At 40.4% G+C, this 23041-nt stretch overlaps 1 protein-coding gene across 1 annotated transcript in view; it reads right to left on the bottom strand.

Annotated features, from left to right (window-relative positions):
* Window positions 1–14301: 14301 nt before the first annotated feature.
* Window positions 14302–23041, bottom strand: part of MELTF (melanotransferrin) — a 58296-nt gene continuing 49556 nt past the window's right edge. The window contains exons 13-16 of the mRNA XM_075268637.1: window positions 20705–20769; window positions 16787–16974; window positions 15627–15816; window positions 14302–15117 (exon numbers count right to left, since the gene is read on the bottom strand). Coding sequence (XP_075124738.1) covers window positions 15050–15117; window positions 15627–15816; window positions 16787–16974; window positions 20705–20769 — 511 coding nt within the window. The 3' untranslated portion in view covers window positions 14302–15049. The remainder of the gene's footprint in view (window positions 15118–15626; window positions 15817–16786; window positions 16975–20704; window positions 20770–23041) is intronic.

Raw genomic sequence — 23041 nt, 5'->3', positions numbered from 1 at the left:
TTGAGAGTACTCCCCATGATATAGGATATAATGGGTGTAAACAGAAAACTCTCTAGATATACATATTTTTGGTAGATTGACAAATCCAGTAATGAGGCACTTACTTACCATATACATTTTGTATTATATTTATAAGGCCACAGCAGATACTGAAAAGCTTTGTGGCAGAAGCAGAGACATCAATGAGTGAACAAAAGGAAACTGTTCAAGAAATAGATTGTGATGAGATTGCATATGTCGGAGAAGATAGATGGTTGTTATTACAGTAATAAATATTTCAGTGATTTATGCAAAGTAGCCGAATTGATGGGCTTTATTTTTCTTGGATGTGATGACTAAGTAATACAACAATTTCTATTACAGAATTACATTCATACAGATATAGTTCCCAATTGTGATCATTATACAAACAATGGGGTAGATATACTAATACTGTGTATTATATGAAAACTGTATTATAGTGGCTAATGCTAGATGATACATGTTACCTTTTTAGACTGCTAGTTTACCTTTGCACCACCTGTTTGTTTTCTTTGTTTACGTACGAAAATTCACCAAAATTAAGCCACACCTCTCCAGCTAAACTGTGCCCCCATTGTTGGACAAGTTGTAAAAAGTGTCTAAAATGATTAAGAACTTCTCCTATATTTTATATATTTTACTCAGTCACGTTTTTCCTTCCCATCGATATTGAGTAAGTTTAGATACTTTGGTTATCTGAGTAACTTCAAGGTCAACCTCTCCAAGCTCTCCAACCCTGTCTTCATCTGAGGCTGCACAACTTGCGGATAGTTTCCCATTTAAGTGGCATTCTGGGTCTATGAAATACCTGGGGATTCAGATTCCTCCAACTCTCTCACCTTTTCTGCCTCAACTACTTCCCATTGCTAGAGACAATCTCGTCTGACCTGCAGACATATGGTGCCCTTGGCCTCTCTTGGCTTGGCCGCATTAACATCCTAAATATGGACATCATCCCCTGACTGATATGTTTTCCAGGCCTTACCTATCCACCTCCCACAATCTTTTTCTACTTGGATAGGGTCGATGTTTGGGAGGTTCACATGGGGCTTGGGTCACAACAGATTGCGATTCAGGATGTTGACGCAATGTAAGTGTGGTGTAAGAGGCGCCAGTTTACCGGACCCTAGACTATACTACGAGTCCATAGTTCCATTATGTCTCTTTGACTGTTGTTACCAAGGCGTGATTAAGCAGTTGGTCTTCATAGAGTCTGCCCATCTCCCTTCCTTGCCCTGGGTCCCGGAGCACTACCGCCCATAACATATCAAGCATACGTTCCTGTCTGCGTACCTTCCTTAGGTTCCAGGACATGATGTGCTCTGGCGGCATTACTGCAAGGGTTCTGGGCCCTCTGAATCCCCTCTTCCGTAACCCCATGTTCCCTATAGGCTGCATTGTTGATAAATTTCTATGCTCGTGCATTTGCAACATGTGACACTGGACTGTGGACAAGTACCTATGTTTTTTGTTTTTTTTTTTACATTGAATTGATATGTATAACATGCACAAGGTTATGTAGCCATACATTATGCTAATGCAGAAAATTTGTTGATATTAATAGGAGGATTCATTCCCTTTATTTATATAATAGGGTTATTCCTTACTTATATAATAGTATGCAGGATTCCATTATGTAACATGAGGGAAAGAAATTTAATGATTAGGCTTTACTTTTTCAATATTTATAAGGGAGCATAATATATTATGGTATTTTTGCTTTACAATTTCACTACACTGAAACTAGGGGGGTTTGGGGGGCAGAAAATAAAGAAGAATCTGGGGCAGATGTATGCCTCAAATTCCGCTTTACTTTCCCATGTCTGAACAGGTTGTATCTACTTGTATGGAATGGACTGTATTACACTCCACTCCCGTAGGTCTCCCTCAGCAAAAACACCCAATTTTGATTGGGATTTTTGCTGCATTGTGCATGCATTACTCCAAAAGAGGCCCACTGGGACTCCGTTGCCCAAGAGCCCACACAAACTTGGAGCCGGCCCTGCTTAGGGGCATTATAAATGTTGAGACTACTATGGGGGAGATAATATTACTAAAGGGGCATGCTGGTTGAGCATTATTACTATTAGGAGCTCTATTACACTAATACATATGTGAGTATGCCCTGCCCTGTTGTCCTGCATCATACATGCTTGGATATGATTTATATGGATCCAGGATGCTGCTGTCTGTACTAGGACTCTCAGGTATCAATATGGATTCAATCCTATTCTATGTCCTTTTACAAACTGAAGGACCTCCTCTACTTTGTACTGACAGACAGTGATGCAGAGAAGTGTGTGATAAATGTTAGCGTATCATAGCAGCATCCTTAATTTAGTAGTTAAACAAGAACATTTAATATGACATTGCTTGCAGTACGGATTCCGTCAGATCTAATGACTACATATTATAAAATATTCTCTCTAGACAGCATCTCTGTTTGACAGAATGTCTAGTATTACAATAATTGTTACAGTGTTGCTTAGTTCTGAGCAGCAACATAAAAATTTTAAGAGTTACGCTAAATTCAGTGCTTAAACTGGAAAACATTTTTCGGGGGAACTCTGGAATAATGCCTCCACCCGACAACCCCCCCCCCCCCCCTGCAACCCCGCCCCCCGCAGACACGTGCATTACTGCACACACTATTATGCCCAATATTCGTATAAATTATGCCCCATAGTGGTCCCCTACACACAGTATTGGGCCCATAGTGGCCCCTGCACAAAGTATTATGCTCCATAGTGGCCCCTGCACACAGTATTATGCCCATAGTGGCCCCTGCACAAAGTATTATGCCCCATAGTGGCCCCTGCACACAGTATTATGTGGCATAATACTTTGTGCAGGGGCCACTCTGGGACATAATACTAATGTATGCATCTAATGTGTATGTACTGTTTTAGATAAACCAGAAGCATTTTGTGATCACTAGTGAGGAAACAAAGAGGGGTTTCTTTTGCTGCAACAGGCTGCAAGTATTAAAAGTATGTTCAAATAAAGTATTTTAATTTAATTTATGCCCAATAGTGACCCCTGAGCAAAGTATTATATGCCCCAAGTGGCCCTTGCACACAATATTATATGCCCCAAGTGGCCCTTGCACACAGTATTATATGCCCCAAGTGGCCCTTGCATACAGTATTCTATACCCCATTATGGACACCCATGAACAATCATTAAACTCTGGTGTCTTTTCAGACCTCAGAGTATAATAATCAGAGACCCAGGGCCTGGGGAGGTAACAAAAAATACTGTTACTTAACTCTCCCTGGCTCCGGCGCACTCCCAACAGATCATGTCGGCCATTTTCAATGTAGTACAGCGGGACTCCGGACATCACGTGAGCAGGGGCTTGTGTTGCGACGCATAAGGACCTAACGCTGGGTCATGTGACAACTGAGACATCACCAAGTAGGCCCGAAGGCCTGCTGGAGCCAGGAGTGGTAAGTAAATGGGTTTTTTATGTTCCGCATTGTGATAATATTTATACCGGAACACTGACAGTTATTTTGTCATAATGTCGGAACTGAGTTTTGGCGCATTCTGGCCCATTTTATCCACTTGTTAAGTTCACACTAGCGTTGAAGTCTCAGTATGAGACTCCATACTCCATTCCGCTTAAAATAGGTGGAGAGAAAAGTCCTGCATGTGGAAACCGGGCAGAAACCTGGTCTATACTGTATATAGTCTATATATAGTTTCTGCAGGTAACTGCTTTTTAAGCGGATAGGGTTTCAGTATTTTGGGTCCCCAGTGAAGGACGGAAACCAGAACGCTAGTGTAAACCAAGAGTTACAATAATTTTATCTTCATATAGAGTCTGTTTAAAACGCAGTCATGGTTTATTCTTTCAGTTTTTATTTTGACATGAATAAAAATTATTTTTTAAAAGAGAGAGTGAGAAAAACTTATTGGTTCATTTAGGCCCCTACAAGATAAACATTGAGTTGTCTCACTAAGGCTACACTCACATGACAGTGAAAACTGGCCATCTGATGTCTGTTGTTATGTGGGCAGTTCACATAACCCTTATTTTATTGGTCTGTTATCAAAGACCATCAAAATATTGGTCATGTCCTATCTATTTTTTTTTATTTTTTTATTTCTCCTGTAATTGATCTGATTCTGGCTAATCCCATCCACACTTTGCAGATAAATATCCGCAGCGGACATGCTGCGATTTCATAAACCGTCACATTTTTGTAAATCGCAGCATGTCAGTTATACCTAAGGAAACCCTATCGTTTTCCTTATAGGTATAATTGAAGCAGAAAATCCACAGAAGAGACTCTGCAGACTTTCTGTGAAAGGTGCTGTGAGAAAAAACGCAATGCATTTCCACCGTGGTTTTTCCATTAGTGTTTTTTGGCTGTGGCTCGCTACAGGGGGCCTTAGCCTAAGAAACAAATATTTTTTTAGATTAGCACACTCCATCAGACTGTGTGTAGGGTGAACAGAGCACAAAAAATCCAAGGAGCAACACAGTGGCTCAGTGCTTAGCACTGCAGCCTTGCAGCATTGGAGTCCTGGGTTCAAATTCCCCCAGGAACTACATCTGCAAGGAGTTTCTATGTTCTCCCCGTGTTTGCATGGATTTCCTCCCATTCTACAAAAGACATACTGATAGGAAAAGAAAAAAGAAGTACATTGTGATCCCTATATGGGGCTCACAATCTACATTTAAAAAAATCCTAACATAACACAATTTTTTTTTACTATATTACCGCAAGCTGCAAGACTGCAGCAACAAAAAAAAAAGCTTAAGAAATGAATATTCTTCAGATGAGCACACACCATCACACTGTATATTGTGAGCATCACAGTGCAGAAAAACCCTTATATAACAGAGATTTTTCCAGATCAATGCAGGCTGTGACACTGTATATTGGGTAAAAACTAAAAAAAAACACAGTAAAATAATAAGATAACAGAATTTTTTTTTCAGATTAGCACAGGCAGAATCTGTTTTGCTTTTAGAACTAACACTAACAACCAACATGGTTATTTGGCAGAATACCCCTTTAGGCTGGGGCCACACGTGGCGGAAAAAAATGCAGCGTTTTACATTTCTTGCAAAATCCCATCTACAGATTGTGGAAAAATACATACATAAAACATGCTGCGTTTTCCAAAACCCATGCAATTTTGGAAATCGCACCATGTCAATTATACATATGGAAACGCTGGCAGTTTCCCTAAAGGTGTAATTAAATTAGAAAGTCCACAGAGGAAACCTCTGCGGACTTTCTGTGAAAAGCACTATGGGAAAAACTGTGATGCCTTGCCGCCGTGTTTTTTCCCACAGCATTTTTTCGCCGCAGCCCGCTTTGTGGGGCCTTAGTCTTAAGCATTTTCTTTATTATCATCAATGTCTAATCATCTTAGCTGCCATATGTCCTATAAACCAGGTCACAAAGGTCACAGCTTCTGATTTATAACAGGATTAAAGAATAATTGTTATTGCATTAAAAGAGTAAAACCTATGAAATCTATCTATCTATCTATCTATCTATCTATCTTTCTATATAGATAAAATAGACAATAAACATAATCTGTCATTATGAGGGGTGGGTGTTACAGGATAACCAGATTAAAACAGATTATGCCATACTTTGACCACTAGAGGTCGTTGAAGTTCACACAGCAGGTGCAGACAGAAGGTTTTAACCATATGCATGCTGGGCCTCCCAGCCATCGTGCTATGCATTTGATGTACAGGAGACGCATTCATTATTTGGTTATCAACGCCATCTTCATGCAAAGAAAACTATTTCCAAATAAGCTACATTTGTATGTATGTACAATGGTATGTAACCATATATTTTTGATCCCCCCCACCTTTAAAATCCATTTGCCTACCTCCTTCAGTGTGTAAATATTCTCGAGAACAGACCATTATCTCCACTTCGGTAACACCGTCCGTGCTCTGCCCTCAAGCTTTGTCCTTGAATTAAGTGCTTTCCATTGTTCTACATTGCCATTCATGAGTTCCATGCCACAGGAACCGCAAAACCAACGCGGGGGCAACCAGGGTGAACATCTGAATGAGTGTAAAATAATTACATGGAAACCACATATATATTGTGCTAATGAAGACCACTGAGATCCTTAGAGGATGACAATCCACTCACGTTTATCCCCATCATTGTCTGCATCAGCAGCAGAGACAATCTCCAATGAGCAGCTGAGCCACAGATTGTCCCTGTTCTGTACGGAAACAATGAAAAACACACCGGTGATGAATGGGTTATTAATGTGTTCCTATATACTAGGCCAAGAGTCAGCATTTTGTGATGGAAGAAAATAAAGAGCAGAACAGGAGCCGTCTTGTAGTCAGAGTCGAGAAGCTCCCTCTGCTGACAACTGGATATTGCACAATGAGATAGCCACGGCATAGCCAAATAAATGAATGAAAAATAAACACAATGGGGTGGAAGCGGTTACTTTTAGAAATTGTGTGTGTATACATATATATATATATATATATATATATATATATATATATGAGAAATATATATATATATATATATATATATATATATATATATATATATATCCCTGCAATTCTGTCAGATAATGTTCGTTTTCTTCCAGAAAATGATTGCAAGCACAAACTCTTTGGTATTAATATCTTCATTTATTTTGCAATGAAAAAACACAACAGAGAATGAAAAAAAAGTCAAATCATTGATCATTTTACACAAAACTCCAAAAATGGGCCGGACAAAAGTATTGGCACCCTCAGCCTAATACTTGGTAGCACAAACTTTAGACAAAATAACTGCGAACAACCGCTTCTGGTAACCATCAATGAGTTTCTTACAATGCTCTGCTGGAATTTTAGACCATTCTTCTTTGGCAAACTGCTCCAGGTCCCTGAGATGTGAAGGGGGCCTTCTCCAAACTGCCATTTTGAGATCTCTCCACAGGTGTTCTATGGGATTCAGGTCTGGACTCATTGCTGGCCACTTTAGAAGTCTCCAGTGCTTTCTCTCAAACCATTTTCTTGTGCTTTTTGAAGTGTGTTTTGGGTCATTGTCCTGCTGGAAGACCCATGACCTCTGAGGGAGACCCAGCTTTCTCACACTGGGCCCTACATTATGCTGCAAAATTTGTTGGTAGTCTTCAGACTTCATAATGCCATGCACACGGTCAAGCAGTCCAGTGCCAGAGCCAGCAAAGCAACCCTAAAACATCAGGGAACCTCCGCCATGTTTGACTGTAGGGACAGTGTTCTTTTCTTTGAAGGCCTCTTTTTTTTCCTGTAAACTCTATGTTGATGCCTTTTCCCAAAAAGCTCTACTTTTGTCTCATCTGACCAGAGAACATTCTTCCAAAACGTTTTTGGCTTTCTCAGGTAAGTTTTTTTTTTTTTTGGCAAACTCCAGCCTGGCTTTTTTATGTCTCTGGGTAAGAAGTGGGGTCTTCCTGGGTATCCTACCATACAGTCCCTTTTCATTCAGATGCCGACGGATAGTACGGGTTGACACTGTTGTACCCTCGGACTGCAGGGCAGCTTGAACTTGTTTGGTTGTTAGTCGAGGTTCTTTATCCACCATCTGCACAATCTTGCATTGAAATCTCTCGTCAATTTTTCTTTTCCGTCCACATCTAGGGAGGTTAGCCACAGTGCCATGGGCTTTTAACTTCTTGATGACACTGCGCACGGTAGACACAGGAACATTCAGGTCTTTGGGGATGGACGTGTAGCCTTGAGATTGCTCATGCTTCCTCACAATTTTGCTTCTTAAGTCCTCAGACAGTTCTTTGGTCTTCTTTCTTTTCTCCATGCTCAATGTGGTACACACAAGGACACATGAAATTAAAAATTCTGCCTGTCCTACCAGCGCACAGGGGCAGAAATACCCCATAGTGTGCTGCTCTTAGGACTAAGGGAAAACAGATTAACATCAACGATTTGTGTGTACAGTGAGAACGCCAGTTTTACAAGTAGAAAGCCCTGATACTTGACAGAGATCAAGTATCAGGGCTCTGTGCCACACAGGAATATAACAGCATCATAAATCATGTTACATAATTTGTATTAAGGTAGTTTCGGGTTGCGTGTTTGACCATAGAAGTCAGATGTCGCAGTTCCAGTGAACACTTACATCTTAAAGCTGCACTTTGTATGCGCTGCCTCGTTTTTTAATTGGTTTGCGGTGACGTTCGTTCATAAAAATTGCTAACTATGTAAACTAAAATATTAGAACTATGGCTCCGGGTGTGTTCAATCTGTATTTGGTCTATATGTAGGAAGCGTATTTTGAGATTCTGATCATGCTACTGTATAACCCTACAGTGGCATACATCCGACATTGTAAGAGAGAAGTATGCCATTCAGGATAGGTTCTCTTATGTAGGCCCTTTAGAAAAGTGCAGTGCTTTCCTGAGCAATAAAAAGTATGCCAGCATATACTGGATACTGGCCCACTAGATACCAAAATTAGAGTCTTTTGGCCTCTGTCAGATTAATGTGGTCCTATGTGGCAGTAGCTCCAATTTGGCAAATGTCATGTGTGCTGTTATGTTTGCAGATAGTACCTATTGCAATGCACCTCCTTGTGAAGTCTACCTGGTGTGAGAAAGTGAAGGGTGTGGTTTGGCAGGACAGGTATGTTCCAGCTAGGCAGCTAAAGGGTGTTTGGTAAAGACCCAGACCAGGGAGGTCAGCTGACTAATCAAGGCCTGATATTAGGTTGTGTGTGAGGACTAGGAGTTGTGGCACCACACTGACGAAGCTGAGAGGTCCTGTGTGAACTGGACCTACAAACCAGGTACTGTGCTACCCGTTGAAGTTTCCAGAGCAAGAGTCTGGCAGCCAGGCTCCTGTATAGTCGGGGAACAGTTTCTGTTATAGTTAGTTCTCAGCTGAGAAGGCTTTTGTCTTGGTTATTTGTGCCTTTGTAAAGGCAGTTTATGCACCTCAAGTGAAATAAACACTGAACTTGTGTGCAACCCATTCTCTGTGTCCCTGTTTCCTGCACTGCTACCAAGCATCTACCTGAGCGGTTCCCCACATTGGACATTGACTATAAATTGTCAATGTTCAATGCGTGTGCTGACATTTCTGCACTCAGGTCTCCTTCACACAACTGTAGTGGTTTTTACTGTCTGTAAACACTGATACACTATCTGCAAAAAAGTGAGTATGTTATCCGCAATCACGAATCCACAAAAATACTTGTATGATTCCCTACATTGTCTGTGCTTCAAATGTAGGCAAAAATAGGACATGCTTCATAGTTTGCAGTCCTAGTATATGACATGGTCACACAGAGACAAAAAATGTGGTTGTGTTCCTGGGTCCATAGAAATGCATGTGTCCGTACTTTGATCTGCAATTGCGATCATGACAAATTGAACAATTTTCATGTAAATGGGCCCTAAAGAAGTCCAGTTTTAACAACCTCTTTTTAGGTTGTGGGTCTCCCAGAAATAGGTTGATTGAGGAGTCCTATTGGAATCTTCTAATGCCAAAGCAAATTACCAGGAGAACTGCAGAGCAAGTGGTTGCTGCTGCAGGGAACACATTACATTTAGTGATTATTCACTTAGTCCAATGGACACCAGTGACAATCCCTAGTTAAGGGACACATACAATAATACAAGGGATTCCTCCCTACCGTCTTCATTGGTGAAAAATAAGGATTTGCTCCTAGTGCCAACTATTAGAAGGTACTTCTTATAGATTAATACCTGGTTCTCAAAGAAACCTTAAGGGCTTGTTCACATCTGCGCCCGGCACTCCGTTATGCAGGTTTCCGTTTCCTGCATAAAACAGAGCAGGAGACCTAAACCTGTAGGAGTCTTTCTCACCCATTCATTTGAATGGGTGAGAAAGCTGTCCGGCCGTAAGCGGCGGTGAGCGTTTTATGCTCTCCGCTGCGAAACCGGGTTTTTCAATCCGGACACAGAGTCGGATATGCAGTACTCTGTGTCCGGATTAAAAAAAAAAAATGGCCTAAAACGCTCACCGCCGCTCATGGCCAGACCCGGTCTGTGGTTTCCGTCTTCTTGCATGCAGAAGACGGAAACCACAGAACGGAGACCAGAACGCAGGTGTGAACCTAGTGTAAGGCGTAATTTGGGAATAGTAGCCAAGCCAGTATGACTTATCCAAAAGGAAGAGGTTCCCATCAGCAGTCAGCTGTTTCTAGGTTTTTGCTGTGCAGTGCAAAGTAGGGTACTTACTGGATGGCTGGGTACTGGTTGGCTGTGTGAGAGGTCTTGACATGGGTCAAAAGGGGTAATGTAGAGACTGATAGGTCTTACTTGTATTTCTTACTCAGAATTCTTAGCAGAGCATTGTGTAATAAGTCCCTGTACCAGTCTCTCCCTAATTACCCCTTTTGTCCTTACTGTCTTAATATAATGGTAATAGAGAAAATTAAAGAGTTTTCTCAAAGCACTTAAATAGTTACTACAATGACGAGAAGTTAGGCACTATTCACAGGACCCCACTGTTCATAGGAATTGGGGTTTTCTGCACCCTCGCTTGATTGGAAGCAGTGGTCATAAATATACTCTGTTTAGTTCTTTGGGATCACCCTACAGCAGCTCCATTGAAATGAATAGGCAGGGGTGCATTTCCGGCCTCCATCCATTCAAACTGCAGCACTTTTATTGTGATGTTGGATTATTTTTCTATATACTTGGCTAGGTCTACAATTACAAACCACGTGATTCTTTATATACATAGGGACTATAGTGTATTGGCCTAGTTGTGTGTTTTCATATACTGATAAAGTAAGTCAATTACTGTATCCACAAAATGGAAGGAGTTAACAGTCTCAGGAATAAACCTTTGCTCTGCCACAAAATGTCTTATCAGAGTAAGATATTTCCCAAAATAAAAATGCCATTCCCTTGCATAAACAGGTCAAGTTGTTTCTTTCACCTTCCTGGAAAAGATCTGCCTTTGAGCAGCATTATACAATGATTAACCATGCATGGATGTGTCAGCAATCATAGAGATATGAGAACATTAGGATTCCAAGCATAATGTGCCAGAGTGAAGGCTGTATATACCGTCACGGTTTTAGAAATCACAGCATGTCAATTATACCTACAGAAACGCTGGCGGATACCCTATAGCTATAATGGAAGCACTCCTCTGGGGACTTTCTGTGAAAAGCTCTGCGGGGAAAAAACGTGATGCGTTGCTGCCACTGTTTTTCCCACAGTGCTTTTTTTTTTTTTTTTTGCTGCGGGCTGCTACGTGGGGCCTTAGCCTAAAGTAGTATTCCCTTCTTAGGCATATATGGCTTATACACAAGAAATGCCATGATTGCCTGATAGGTGAGGTATGTCCTCTAGGGTCTAGTTTGGCTCTTTCCAGTGCCTAGACTTCAATTTAGATGATGTTGCACATGAACCTATCCATTGAAATCTATAAAAAATAGGAATCAGTGATATGGGATCACCACACCTCCTTTCTCCTGAAAGGTGAACATACCAGAGGTTGCACTCACACCTATTTTTTGTCGTAAATATCTAAAATTGGAACACTCTCTGTCTCCACTTAAGGGCTGCATTCACACAGAGTTTTTTGGTCAGGAAAAATCCGCTCAGGAAAATTCCAGAGGCGTTTTTTGAAGTGTTTTTTTGAAGCGTTTTCCGCCTGAAAAAAATCAATGCAAGTCAATGGGAGGCAGAAAATCCACCTTGCATTTTTTGAGGCGGTTTGTGCCAAAAATGCCTCAAAAACCGCCTCAGGAAACGCCTCAGAAAAAACGCCAGGCGGTTTTTCCACCTCCCATTGACTTGAATCAAATTTTCAGGTGGAAAACGCCTGAAGAATGGACATATTGCTTCTTTTTTTCTGCTAGCGGAAAAAAAAATGCAGGTTACATAGGACTGTATGGTGAGGCGTTTTTTGGAGGAGGATTTTGAGGCGGATTACTGACCAAATAACTCTGTGTGAACGCAGCCTAAAGGGAGTCTCTCATTGGCTCTAGTGATTTTTAACTAAGCATATATTGGCATAGCCTTTAGAAAGGCTGTTCCAGGCATACTTTAGTTCATTAATCCTCTCAGCCATTTTTGAATTAGCCCTCTGTTATTGATATGCTAATCAGCCTCTATGGTACACCCAAAAGTTTCTATGATGCTCTCTGAGCACTGTGTGATGTGTGTAAACAGGGGGGAGGTGAGAGCAGGGAGGCTGCTGCGGATGATGACTCATCAGCCTTCCCTGCACTCACTTCCCCCTGTTTACACAGATCGCACAGTGCTCAGAGAGCACCACACTTTCGGGTGCCCCGTGGAGGCTAATTAGCATATCAATAAAAGTGAGCTAATTCAAAAACGGCTGGGAGGAATAATGAATAAAAGATATGTCTGGAATAGCCTTTCTAAAGGCTAAGTAAATATATGCTTAGTTAAAAATCACTAAAGCAAACGAGAGACTCCCTTTAATAGAAGCTAACCATGGAGAGCATAATTCACAATACTACATATATGGAACTATATGGAGCCTGTGCAGGAGACCAGTACTATAAAAACAGAATACAGTTTTGCCTTCTGACCCAGTACTTTCAGGTTACTCATTTGCTATTTCACCCTTTTTCTAGAAAATATTAAAGATGTCTGTAGTGAAAAGTTCATTAGTAATAGAAATATAATCACTGTCATATTGTTCTGTTTTTGCAAATGAGAATTTTTAACAATGAATCGATATGAGGAATTTACTGGCTTGTAGTAATGTAGCTCCCATGGGAAGAATCACTTTAGTATAGCCTCCCTCAACGAAAAAAGACTGCAGCTCAGTGTCACATTGATGCATAAACTGTACACAATATTTACATGGGTTTCCCAGAAAGGTGTTGCAGGCTTAGCCTATGTCATTCCTCCCAACTTTCAAAGGACAGAAAGAAGGACAAAATACGTAGTGCGTATAGCATGCCTCAGCAAATTGAGGGGGACAACTGGTGGGGGACATTAAACTGTGCGGGCAACTAGAGGGAGACATTAGCTGCAACAGTTTAATGTCCTCCTCCAGTTGTTCCCATTTAAATGTTCTCCTCAGCTACCCCCCGATTTTAATGTCCCCCTCCAGTTGCCCCCAGTTTAATGTCCTTCTTCATCTGCCCCCAAAGTTTAATGTCCTCTATCTACCCCCAAAGTTTAATGTCCCCCTCATATGCCCCCCAAGTTTAATGTCCCCTGTATATGCCCCCACAGTTTAATGTCCCCCTGTATATGCCCCCACAGTTTAATGTCCCTTTCATTTGCCTCCACAGTACATTGTACCGCGTCCATCTATATCCACATTTTAATGTCCCTCTTCATCTGTCAGCATTTAAAATAATATACACTGATACTCACCTCTCCTCACTCCCTTGCTGCTCTATCTCATGTACCTTGTCCCGCAGTGTTCAGGGAGCTGCAGACACAATGTGAGTGACATCACATCGCGATTACAGCTCCTGAAGCTGGAGTAGGTAGGGGAACAGTAGTGAGGCGGGGGCTGTCTCATCTGTGTTCTCTCCGGACACAGAGGAGTTGAATCCGGGACATACCTCCCACTGACTGGGACTGCGGGACACAACCCAGAATCCGGGACTGTCCCATAGAATCCGGGACGGTTGGGAGGTATGGCCTATGTAGTATAAAAGTTATGCCAGTGCTCCCAATGAACAGTGTGCTTGTTATGCCTAACTATTGGTATGTCTGAATTTAGATATAGAGATGACAGAGGGACTGATCAAGCACGGTTCTAGCCATTACCAGAGCTCAGCAGATGACAGTATTATGCAGAGTTGACAGACTGCCTTATTATCACAGTAAAAAGAATGGAGGAGGATAGAGGGGTCGGGAATAGGGACAGATGTCATCATCCTGGCCACTGCAGCTAGACAGCAGAAATTGTCTGAATCCTATGCAATGAGCTGTAAACACTGAGAAGGGATACTGGATAGTATCAGGTTCAAAAAGCCGGTGCTGCGGCATCTACAGTTGCCACTACAGTATGTACAACAAATGAGCAGCACATATCTCTTGCGCTGCCTCAGTACTGAGGACCTGTATGGGTTTTGGGTGTCGAACCCTGGCAGATCTGATATTGATGGCCTATCCTATGGAAACCGATAACTTATTGATGGTGGGTTAGTTCATCACAGCCACCACAAAGTTAATGTGTATGGTCATCATTACATATTTAGCATTACAGCTTATTTTATTAGGAAGGACTTGCCAGATAGAAAATGATGATGACATGGGAATACATTAAATTATGCATAAAAATATAGCATTTTAATAGTACATCCTGAGGAACAACACATTCTGAATAAGTGGCAATGCATTTCATTACTGCAAAAATTCACCCAAAACACTGATATCAATTTCTCACATAATCATATTAACTGCAATATTACAAACAAATAGAGAATTTGACTTTTATTCTTTAATATAACACACATTTAGAGGAAAAAATACAACGGTAAGGGTATATTCACACAATGTGGTCATGCTGGGGTCTTTATTGTGTTGTTTAGAAAATGAACAGGCTACTGGTGTTGGAGGGAAGGATCTAAAAATGGTAAGGTTGCCTTCCTTTTTTTTATTATTTAAACCATTTTCGGCTTTTATAATTTTTTTTTTATTTTTGAGTTTGACAACGCCAGGTACTTGTTACTTTATGTTGCAGGCAGTAATTCCACCTTCCAGAACGGCAGTGAGATGAACCCGGCCCGTTGTATACTTAAAAAGTCACTGATGTCGTTGTCAATGTCATTTGAAGACAATGAAGGTATATATGCATTTATATTTGTAAACCTATACCTGCCAAATGGAAACGGTAATGTAATAAATAGTGAATTTCTGTTTGATGTTTTGGAACCAGGTTTTACAGAATTCAAGTGTGATGACCAAGGGGCAGGGTTGCTTACAAGACAGGTACACATAGAACAGAAATACATTCAGCAGCTATAGACTTTTGCATTTTCAGCAGAACAAAAAAATCTCCATGTTTACAGCACTGCAATTTCCAAAGGCATCTCGAAGACTCTGTAGTTGGTAATTATGCATAAAACTTAATTAGTAGGATGTTGCTAATTAGCAATAAGACGGCGTTGACTGGAGTTATAGCTGTAGGAGAAAGAAGGAAAATAATGAAATGATGCCATTTTTATCATGTATCCAATTAATTTTAATGTGGTTTGAAAATAGCTTTATTATAAACTCGTTAATGTAAGATACAATTGTGAGATCCATGAAAGATATCCAATAGATGGGGGCTATTCACATAAATGGGTTCTGTCTGTAAAATAGTCTATTGTGGACTGTAATGCCCCGACTGACCACAGCTATGTGGGTGTCATTTACTTCATCATAGTCAGTTATGTTGCAGGACTTTCCCAATTGGCCAGAGCGCTACTGTGCTGAACATATATAAATCTCAGATAGGTACTTCAGTGTTTTGGCCATATGGGAGCTCATTGCATCACTATGGCACAGTAAGTTCCATTTACACCACCTTGGTCAGTCCAGGCATCACACACCATGGATGGACATGAATAGCCATCTCTGCACATCCGATGGTTAAACACAGCATATTTAATTTTGTATATCAAGAGTACATTACACAGATTTCTTACCTCCACTAGAAATGCACTGTAATCCCTCTATAGATTCAATGTAATTTCTACCTAGCCATTGTTCATAGGTTCTCTGCTCATTGACAGGGACAATCTTATTGGTAGAGTCCTTAAAGATCAGATCCTGTTTATTGTAATTTGAAGAGTTAAACATCTTAAATTCAGAGCTATCGTCACTCCCATAATAATCCTGTATTGAAAATACAAGAAAATGTAAAGTAAGTAAATCCAATACAAAAATATAACACAATGTAAGTAAATCCAATACAAAAATATAACACAATGTAAGTAAATCCCATACAAAAATACAACAGAATGTAAGTAAATAAAGTAGAACAATACAGTCCAATATAAGAAAATGAAACTCTTGTCTTCATATTGAAGTTGAATACTTAATAGCAAGTTATGTGATTTTCTCATTTGTGAGATGAAAATTGGCCACGTTTACTAAGGTTCTTGTGCCACAACTCAGGTATAAGTAGCACCTTCTTTTTTTGGTTCAAACAAATGTTTTATTTCTTTGAACCAAAATAAAATGATGCTTGCACCGTGCTAGATACTTCTTAAAAGTGATGATTTTATCAAGCCATAAAATACACCAGATGTATTACTGGCATTTGCAAGATTTGGCAATAAAAACAGGAGAATGTTTAAGAGACATTGGGATGAATTTGTCATATCTTATGACTGTCTGGTCTATGTTTACACTGTAGAACTAATAGACAACTAGTATCTGTAGAAATGATAAATGCAGGGCTGATTAGATAGACAGCGCCATTCTGGCCCTGTGATTGGTATTGCAATTCATGTCTATCAAAGTGAATGGCACAGAATTGCAGTCATTAGGATAGGTCAGAAATATCGGTGCAGTTCTCCGACAAGCACTGTGACCTTTTCACTATATACCAGGTGAAGTGTCATATATACAGGTCCCTTCACAGAGCTAAACATTAGGATATGTCATGAATTTTAAAGTTCTTTAAAACCCCTTTAGTTGATGTAACAAACTAACGCTATAAAAGGCATGGACAGGACTGTTTGTAAAGAAATGTCAGATGTATAAAAAAAATCTGATCGTACATAGAGAAAGATCAATCCAGGAAACACATGAACCTCATGAGAATCTAGTATGAAAGCATGGTTCTGTGTATAATCTTTACCTGAGCTTTATCCAGAAGGCCAAACAATGCATGTATATTCATCTCTGGATGAACCATCACTGCCCGTGCAGGAACATGGGCCCAGTTACAGTCTGCATACTGAGTGACCTCAGCCCTGGCACCATTAGGACACAGCAGCTGGAACTGAGAGGATTTTAAATCTTTTGCCCACATTTCGTTATTATTTCCTACCAAAATAAAAATACAGAATTCATATTTATGTGTTGTATATCATTAAAGGGGTTGTCCGGTAATTGGGGAAACCACAGAGGACGTCGTAGAGGTGTAAAAACACCGCAACACCTGTGTTCTATAGCACTATCAAAAATTCTGCACCCCATGTGTCTGCTGATACTAATCAGTGGCTGCAGCAGCCGCTGGAAAGGAATCGTGAGGTCTCAAACATATATCACTGGTTCCGTTCCAGTGACTGATGGGTATCACATGAGACTGAACGGACAGCGTCAGTGGACAACAGAACACCAAGGCCTCTTCCATGATTTGTCCAATTCCTGGACAACTCCTTTAAAGTTTCACCCTTAAATACCAGTAGGCATAAAGTTCACAAAGACAAACTATGATTTCAATTATTTTTAGTATTTACTGCAGTGTATGAAATAAATTGGCCTTTGGATCCTGGACACTGTCAGCAAGTTGTTGTTGATGAGTCAGTCAGTCATTCTCATGTATTGCTATGGCTGTAAATTATTATGTGTGGTCACCTTTATTTGACAGTAAGTGACATATTGACCTATAGTACATTCTGTCATGATTTAATAGCATTGGGTTATAGAAATAAAATCACACTGATAAAAATTCTAAATGTTTTTTACAGGTCGTTACGCTGATTTCACACCAGTTTGGTCTCCGTACTCAGGTTTCAGTCTTCTACCAGCAGAAGACAGAAACCTTTCAAACTGGGTCTGGCCGTAAGCGTTTTATGGTCTCTGTGGCAAAACCGTTTTTTTTTTTTTTTAAACCGGATACAAAGTCCTGCATGTCCAACTTTGTGTCTGGTTAAATAAAAAAAAACGGTTTCGCTGCAGAGAGCATAAAATGCTCACTGGCGCTCACAGCCGGATACTTTTCAAACTCATTGAAATGAATGGGTTTGTAAAAAGGCCTACAGCTTTCCGTTTCTTGCCCAGTTTCATAAATGGAGACCCCGGGCGCAGATGTGAAGGAGCCCTTATCTGTGTTTCATGTTTTGCAAAATGTAACTTTAATGTTTAAATATTGTTTCGTGCTGAAATTCTATGACTACCAAAATACAAATTATATATACAGTCCTATGAAAAAGTTTGGGCACCCCTATTAATCTTAATCATTTTTAGTTCTAAATATTTTGGTATTTGCAACAGCCATTTCAGTTTGATATATCTAATAACTGAAGGACACAGTAATATTTCAGGATTGAAATGAGGTTTATTGTACTAACAGAAAATGTGCAATATGCATTAAACCAAAATTTGACCGGTGCAAAAGTATGGGCACCTCAACAGAAAAGTGACATTAATATTTAGTAGATCCTCCTTTTGCAAAGATAACAGCCTCTAGTCGCTTCCTGTAGCTTTTAATCAGTTCCTGGATAAAGGTATTTTGGACAAACAATTTAAGTTCAGTTAAGTTAGATGGTCGCCGAGCATGGACATCCCGCTTCAAATCATCCCACAGTTGTTCAATGATATTCAGGTCTGGGGACCTGGATGGCCATTCCAGAACATTGTAATTGTTCCTCTGCATGAATGCCTGAGTTGATTTGGAGCAGTGTTTTGGATCATTGTCTTGCTGAAATATCCATCCCCGGCGTAACTTTAACTTCGTCACTGATTCTTGAACATTATTCTCAAGAATCTGCTGATACTGAGTGGAATCCATGCGACCCTCAACTTTAACAAGATTCCCGGTGCCGGCATTGGCCACACAGCCCCAAAGCATGATGGAACCTCCACCAAATTTTACAGTGGGTAGCAAGTGTTTTTCTTGGAATGCTGTTTCTTTTTGGACGCCATGCATAACGCCTTTTTTTATAACCAAACAACTCAATCTTTGTTTCCAAAATGAAGTTGGCTTCTCCAAATGTGCTTCTGCATACCTCAGGCAACTCTATTTGTGGCGTACGTGCAGAAACGGCTTCTTTCTCATCACTCTCCCATACAGCTTCTATTTGTGCAAAGTGCGCTGTATAGTTGACCGATGCACAGTGACACCATCTGCAGCAAGATGATGCTGCAGCTCTTTGGAGGTGGTCTGTGGATTGTCCTTGACTGTTCTCACCATTCTTCTTCTCTGCCTTTCTGATATTTTTCTTGGCCTGCCACTTCTGGGCTTAACAAGAACTGTCCCTGTGGTCTTCCATTTCCTTACTATGTTCCTCACAGTGGAAACTGACAGGTTAAATCTCTGAGACAACGTTTTGTATCCTTCCCCTGAACAACTATGTTGAACAATCTTTGTTTTCAGATCATTTGAGAGCGGGCTGTCCATGTTCGGCGACCATCAAACTTAACTGAACTTGAATTGTTTTGTAGAAAGAAATGGTCCAAAATACCTTCATCCAGGATCCAGGAACTGATTAAAAGCTACAGGAAGCAACTAGAGGCTGTTATCTTTGCAAAAGGAGGATGTACTAAATATTAATGTCACTTTTCTGTTGAGGTGCCCATACTTTTGCACCGGTCAAATTTTGGTTTAATGCATATTGCGCATTTTTTGTTAGTACAATAAACCTCATTTCAATCCTGAAATATTACTGTGTCCATCAGTTATTAGATATATCAAACTGAAATGGCTGTTGCAAACACTAAAATATTTAGAACTAAAAATGATTAAGATTAATAGGGGTGCCCAAACTTTTTCATAGGACTGTATATATATATATATATATATATATATATATATATATATATATATATATATATATATATATATATATATATATCACCAAAAACCAGTCAGATGGTGAAAGTGAAGCTCCTGGTATTCACACTAATAGAAGAAGTAAAATCTGTCTGCTGTGTCCAGAAATGTGTGAACATAACCTAATATTTATATCAGGGGAGTACATTTGCTGATCGCCATCGTCAATATAAAAAAGACTTTGTAATATCTCTTATTAAAGAAATATAATTCCTTCTCCTTATATTCACTCAAGCTACAGTATGTGGTTACATAAAACTGTCTCATATGTCTGATTGGATATAATGTCACCTAGTTTGAACTTTAAGGTCTGCCACTATAAACAGATCAATAGAGACTTCACACATATACCAAACTGTACTTACCCCAGAGGGTACTTAAAGGGGTTTTCCAGGCAAAAATGAACATTAAATCTATTATTTAAATAGGCTAGAGAGGGGGAGATGAAAAAAAAAAAATCATACCTATCCCCAATGCGCCGGTGCCTCCCAGAGCAGACTGGTCTTCTCAGTCCAGTGTTGACGTGTGGCAGAAGTAACAGCCACACGTGACCACTGAGGCCAATTAGCAGCCTCAGCGAAGATAATGCAATGTTACTGCCTATGACATCACAGGTCTCTTCCTAAGTTCTCCTGAGACCACTGATTGGTCTGAGTGGTCTCGTGACTACTGAGGCCAATCAGCAGCTTCAATAGAACTCAGCAAGAGACCCATGGGAAGACCCTGGAGCAGAAGGAGCGGACCGAACTGGGAGGACACCAAGGACAGGTGAATGATTTTTTTTTTTTTCCACCTCCCCCGACATATTTAAAATAAAATAAAAATGCCTGGACAACTTCTTTAAGAATTGAATTCTCACAGACAATGAATTGGTATCCTTGTTTGGGATTATAATGAAATTCTATCATAAGAGAAGTAACTATAGTCGAAGGGCTAGAATGCTGTACTGCTCAGCTACTAATATCTGGAATGGAAACATAGAAATGTTATAAGAAATACCATCAGTATTTTCCAAAACCGTGCTGTGCTTCACAAACGCCACATCTCCTTTCTCAACCAGACACCTGCAGTCATAGACAGAAACAATTGTAAATGGATATTCAGCATTTGCTACATCTCAAGTAGACAGACACACAGATTTATGTGAATATTTTGAAAACAGGAATAGAATGACATGGTCTAATACTGTATTTCTATATAAGTGTGTATTTTTAACACTTGGAGAATGTCTGTATTATGAACAGGATGTACTAACCCCTACGCTGCTCAGACCACCCAAGATTAGTGTAGATCTCAATGATGATTACGAGTTACTCTGAGGCTGAGGCCTGAAAAGCTACTTTTTTGGCAGATTTTGCTTCATTTTTTGAGCTACAAAAAGAATAGAAAATACAATGAGGCTGAGGCCCCACATTGTGGAAATACAGCTTTTTTTGATGCAGATTTTGTTGTGCTTTTTTGAGCCAAAGCCAGGATTGAGCAGAAGGGAGAAGTATACTGTAAGAACTTCCTTATATCACCCATTCCTTTTGTAGCCACTCCTGACTTTGGCTCAAAAAACTGCAACAAAATCTGCAACAAAAAAAGCTGCATTTCCGCAATGTGGGGCTTCAGCCTTACAGTTAACTTTTTCCTCTCTGTCAATCCCCTCTTAACTCTGGCTCAAAAAATGCAGCAAAATCTGCAACAAAAAAAAGCAGCTTTTCCATAACAAAGAGCCTTAGGCTGAGGCCCCACGTTGTGGAAACGCAGCTTTTTTTGAGCAGATTTTTTTTTTTTTTTTTTTTTTTTTTAAGCCAAAGCCAGGAGTGGATTGAGCAGAAGGTAGAAGTATAAGAACTTCCTATATATATCCATTCTTGACTTTGGCTCAAAAAAAACACAACAAAATTTGCAACAAAAAAAGTTGCTTTTCTGCAACTTGGGGCCTCAGCCTTAGGGAGAAACGTGTATTAACCCTTAAACAAATATAGACCACCCTAGTCAGTACATGCAGATATGTGGCCATGTATCAAGATTTTGGGATTGCCCCTCTATCATTATATCTGTGCCCTCTGTCACTTCAGGCATAAAGAAGTTATTTTTATAATATTTCTATTACTATAATATGTTGCTTTCTGCATTTACAGGGTTATTGTTGATGAAATTTGTGGGAGAACGACATATGAGAAAAGCCTGCTGCAGTGACCCATAATGTCAGCCACTAAACCCCCAAGGGCTTGAAGTAACTTAAAGTGAGTCTGTCAACTCCCTCAAGCATATTCACCTGCCACCACCACATTACAGAGCACATTACCGTAATAAAAAAAAAACAATAAACCATCATTTATTATGTACCGTATTTTTCGGACTATAAGACGCACCTAGGTTTTAGAGGAGGAAAATAGGGAAAAAAAAATTTTGAAGCAAAAACTGGTAAAATATTTAATATATGGGAGTTGTAGTTTTGCAACAGCTGCAAGGCCACATTGACAGGTGACCCTGCAGCTGTACGGGGATGTATAGGGCGTTTTTTTTTTGCGGGGCCAGATGTACTTTTTAGTTATACCATTTTGGGGAATGTCTATTTCTTAGATCACCTTGTATTGAAAAAAAAAAAACAGGAGGTGATTTAGAACTTTTATTTATTTTATATTTTTATTATATATTTTAAAGCTTTTTTTTTTTTTTTTTTTTTTTTTACTATTTTATTCCCCCCCGGGGGCTTGAACCTGCGGTCACTTGATTGCAAGTCCCATAGACGGCAATACAACTGTCTATGGGACATTCTGTCTATTAGTATTACGGCTGGTCATAGGCCCAGCCGCAATACTAATATATAGCAGTGGCAGGCCTGGGAGCCTCATTAGGCTCCCGGCTGTCACCCGAACAGGTCGGCTCCTGCGATATCGCCGCGCAGGAGCCGGCCTGCAACGTCACAGGTACGGGGCCGGTGGAGACCGGCCCCGGGGGAGAAGAGGCCACCGATACTGACCCGGCATCCGCTGTAGTAGAGAGGCGGATGCCGGGGAGGGATAGAAGCCATCACAGGTGCCGGGGCCTGAGACATCGCTCCTCTGCCCTGCCTGAAGCCAGCGGCGGGGGGACGGAGGAGCGGAATAGCATCGCCCCTGCCACTGCTGGCTTCATGCAGGGCAGAGGAGCGCAGCGATGTCTCAGGCCCCGGCGTCTATCACTTGCCGGCTTCCGCCTCTCTATTACAGCGGATGCCAGGCGCCACATTCAGACTATAAGACGCACCCTTCTTTTCCCCCCAAATTTTGGGGAAAAAAAGTGCGTCTTATAGTCCGAAAAATACGGTATATCACATTTGTAAATTTGGAGAAAAGCAACTTT

This window comes from Leptodactylus fuscus, chromosome 3, assembly GCF_031893055.1.
Source record: "Leptodactylus fuscus isolate aLepFus1 chromosome 3, aLepFus1.hap2, whole genome shotgun sequence".
Classification (NCBI taxonomy): Eukaryota; Metazoa; Chordata; class Amphibia; order Anura; family Leptodactylidae; genus Leptodactylus; species Leptodactylus fuscus.
Note: the sequence above shows the minus strand (reverse complement) of the source record. Positions and strands in the feature narration are given on the sequence as shown.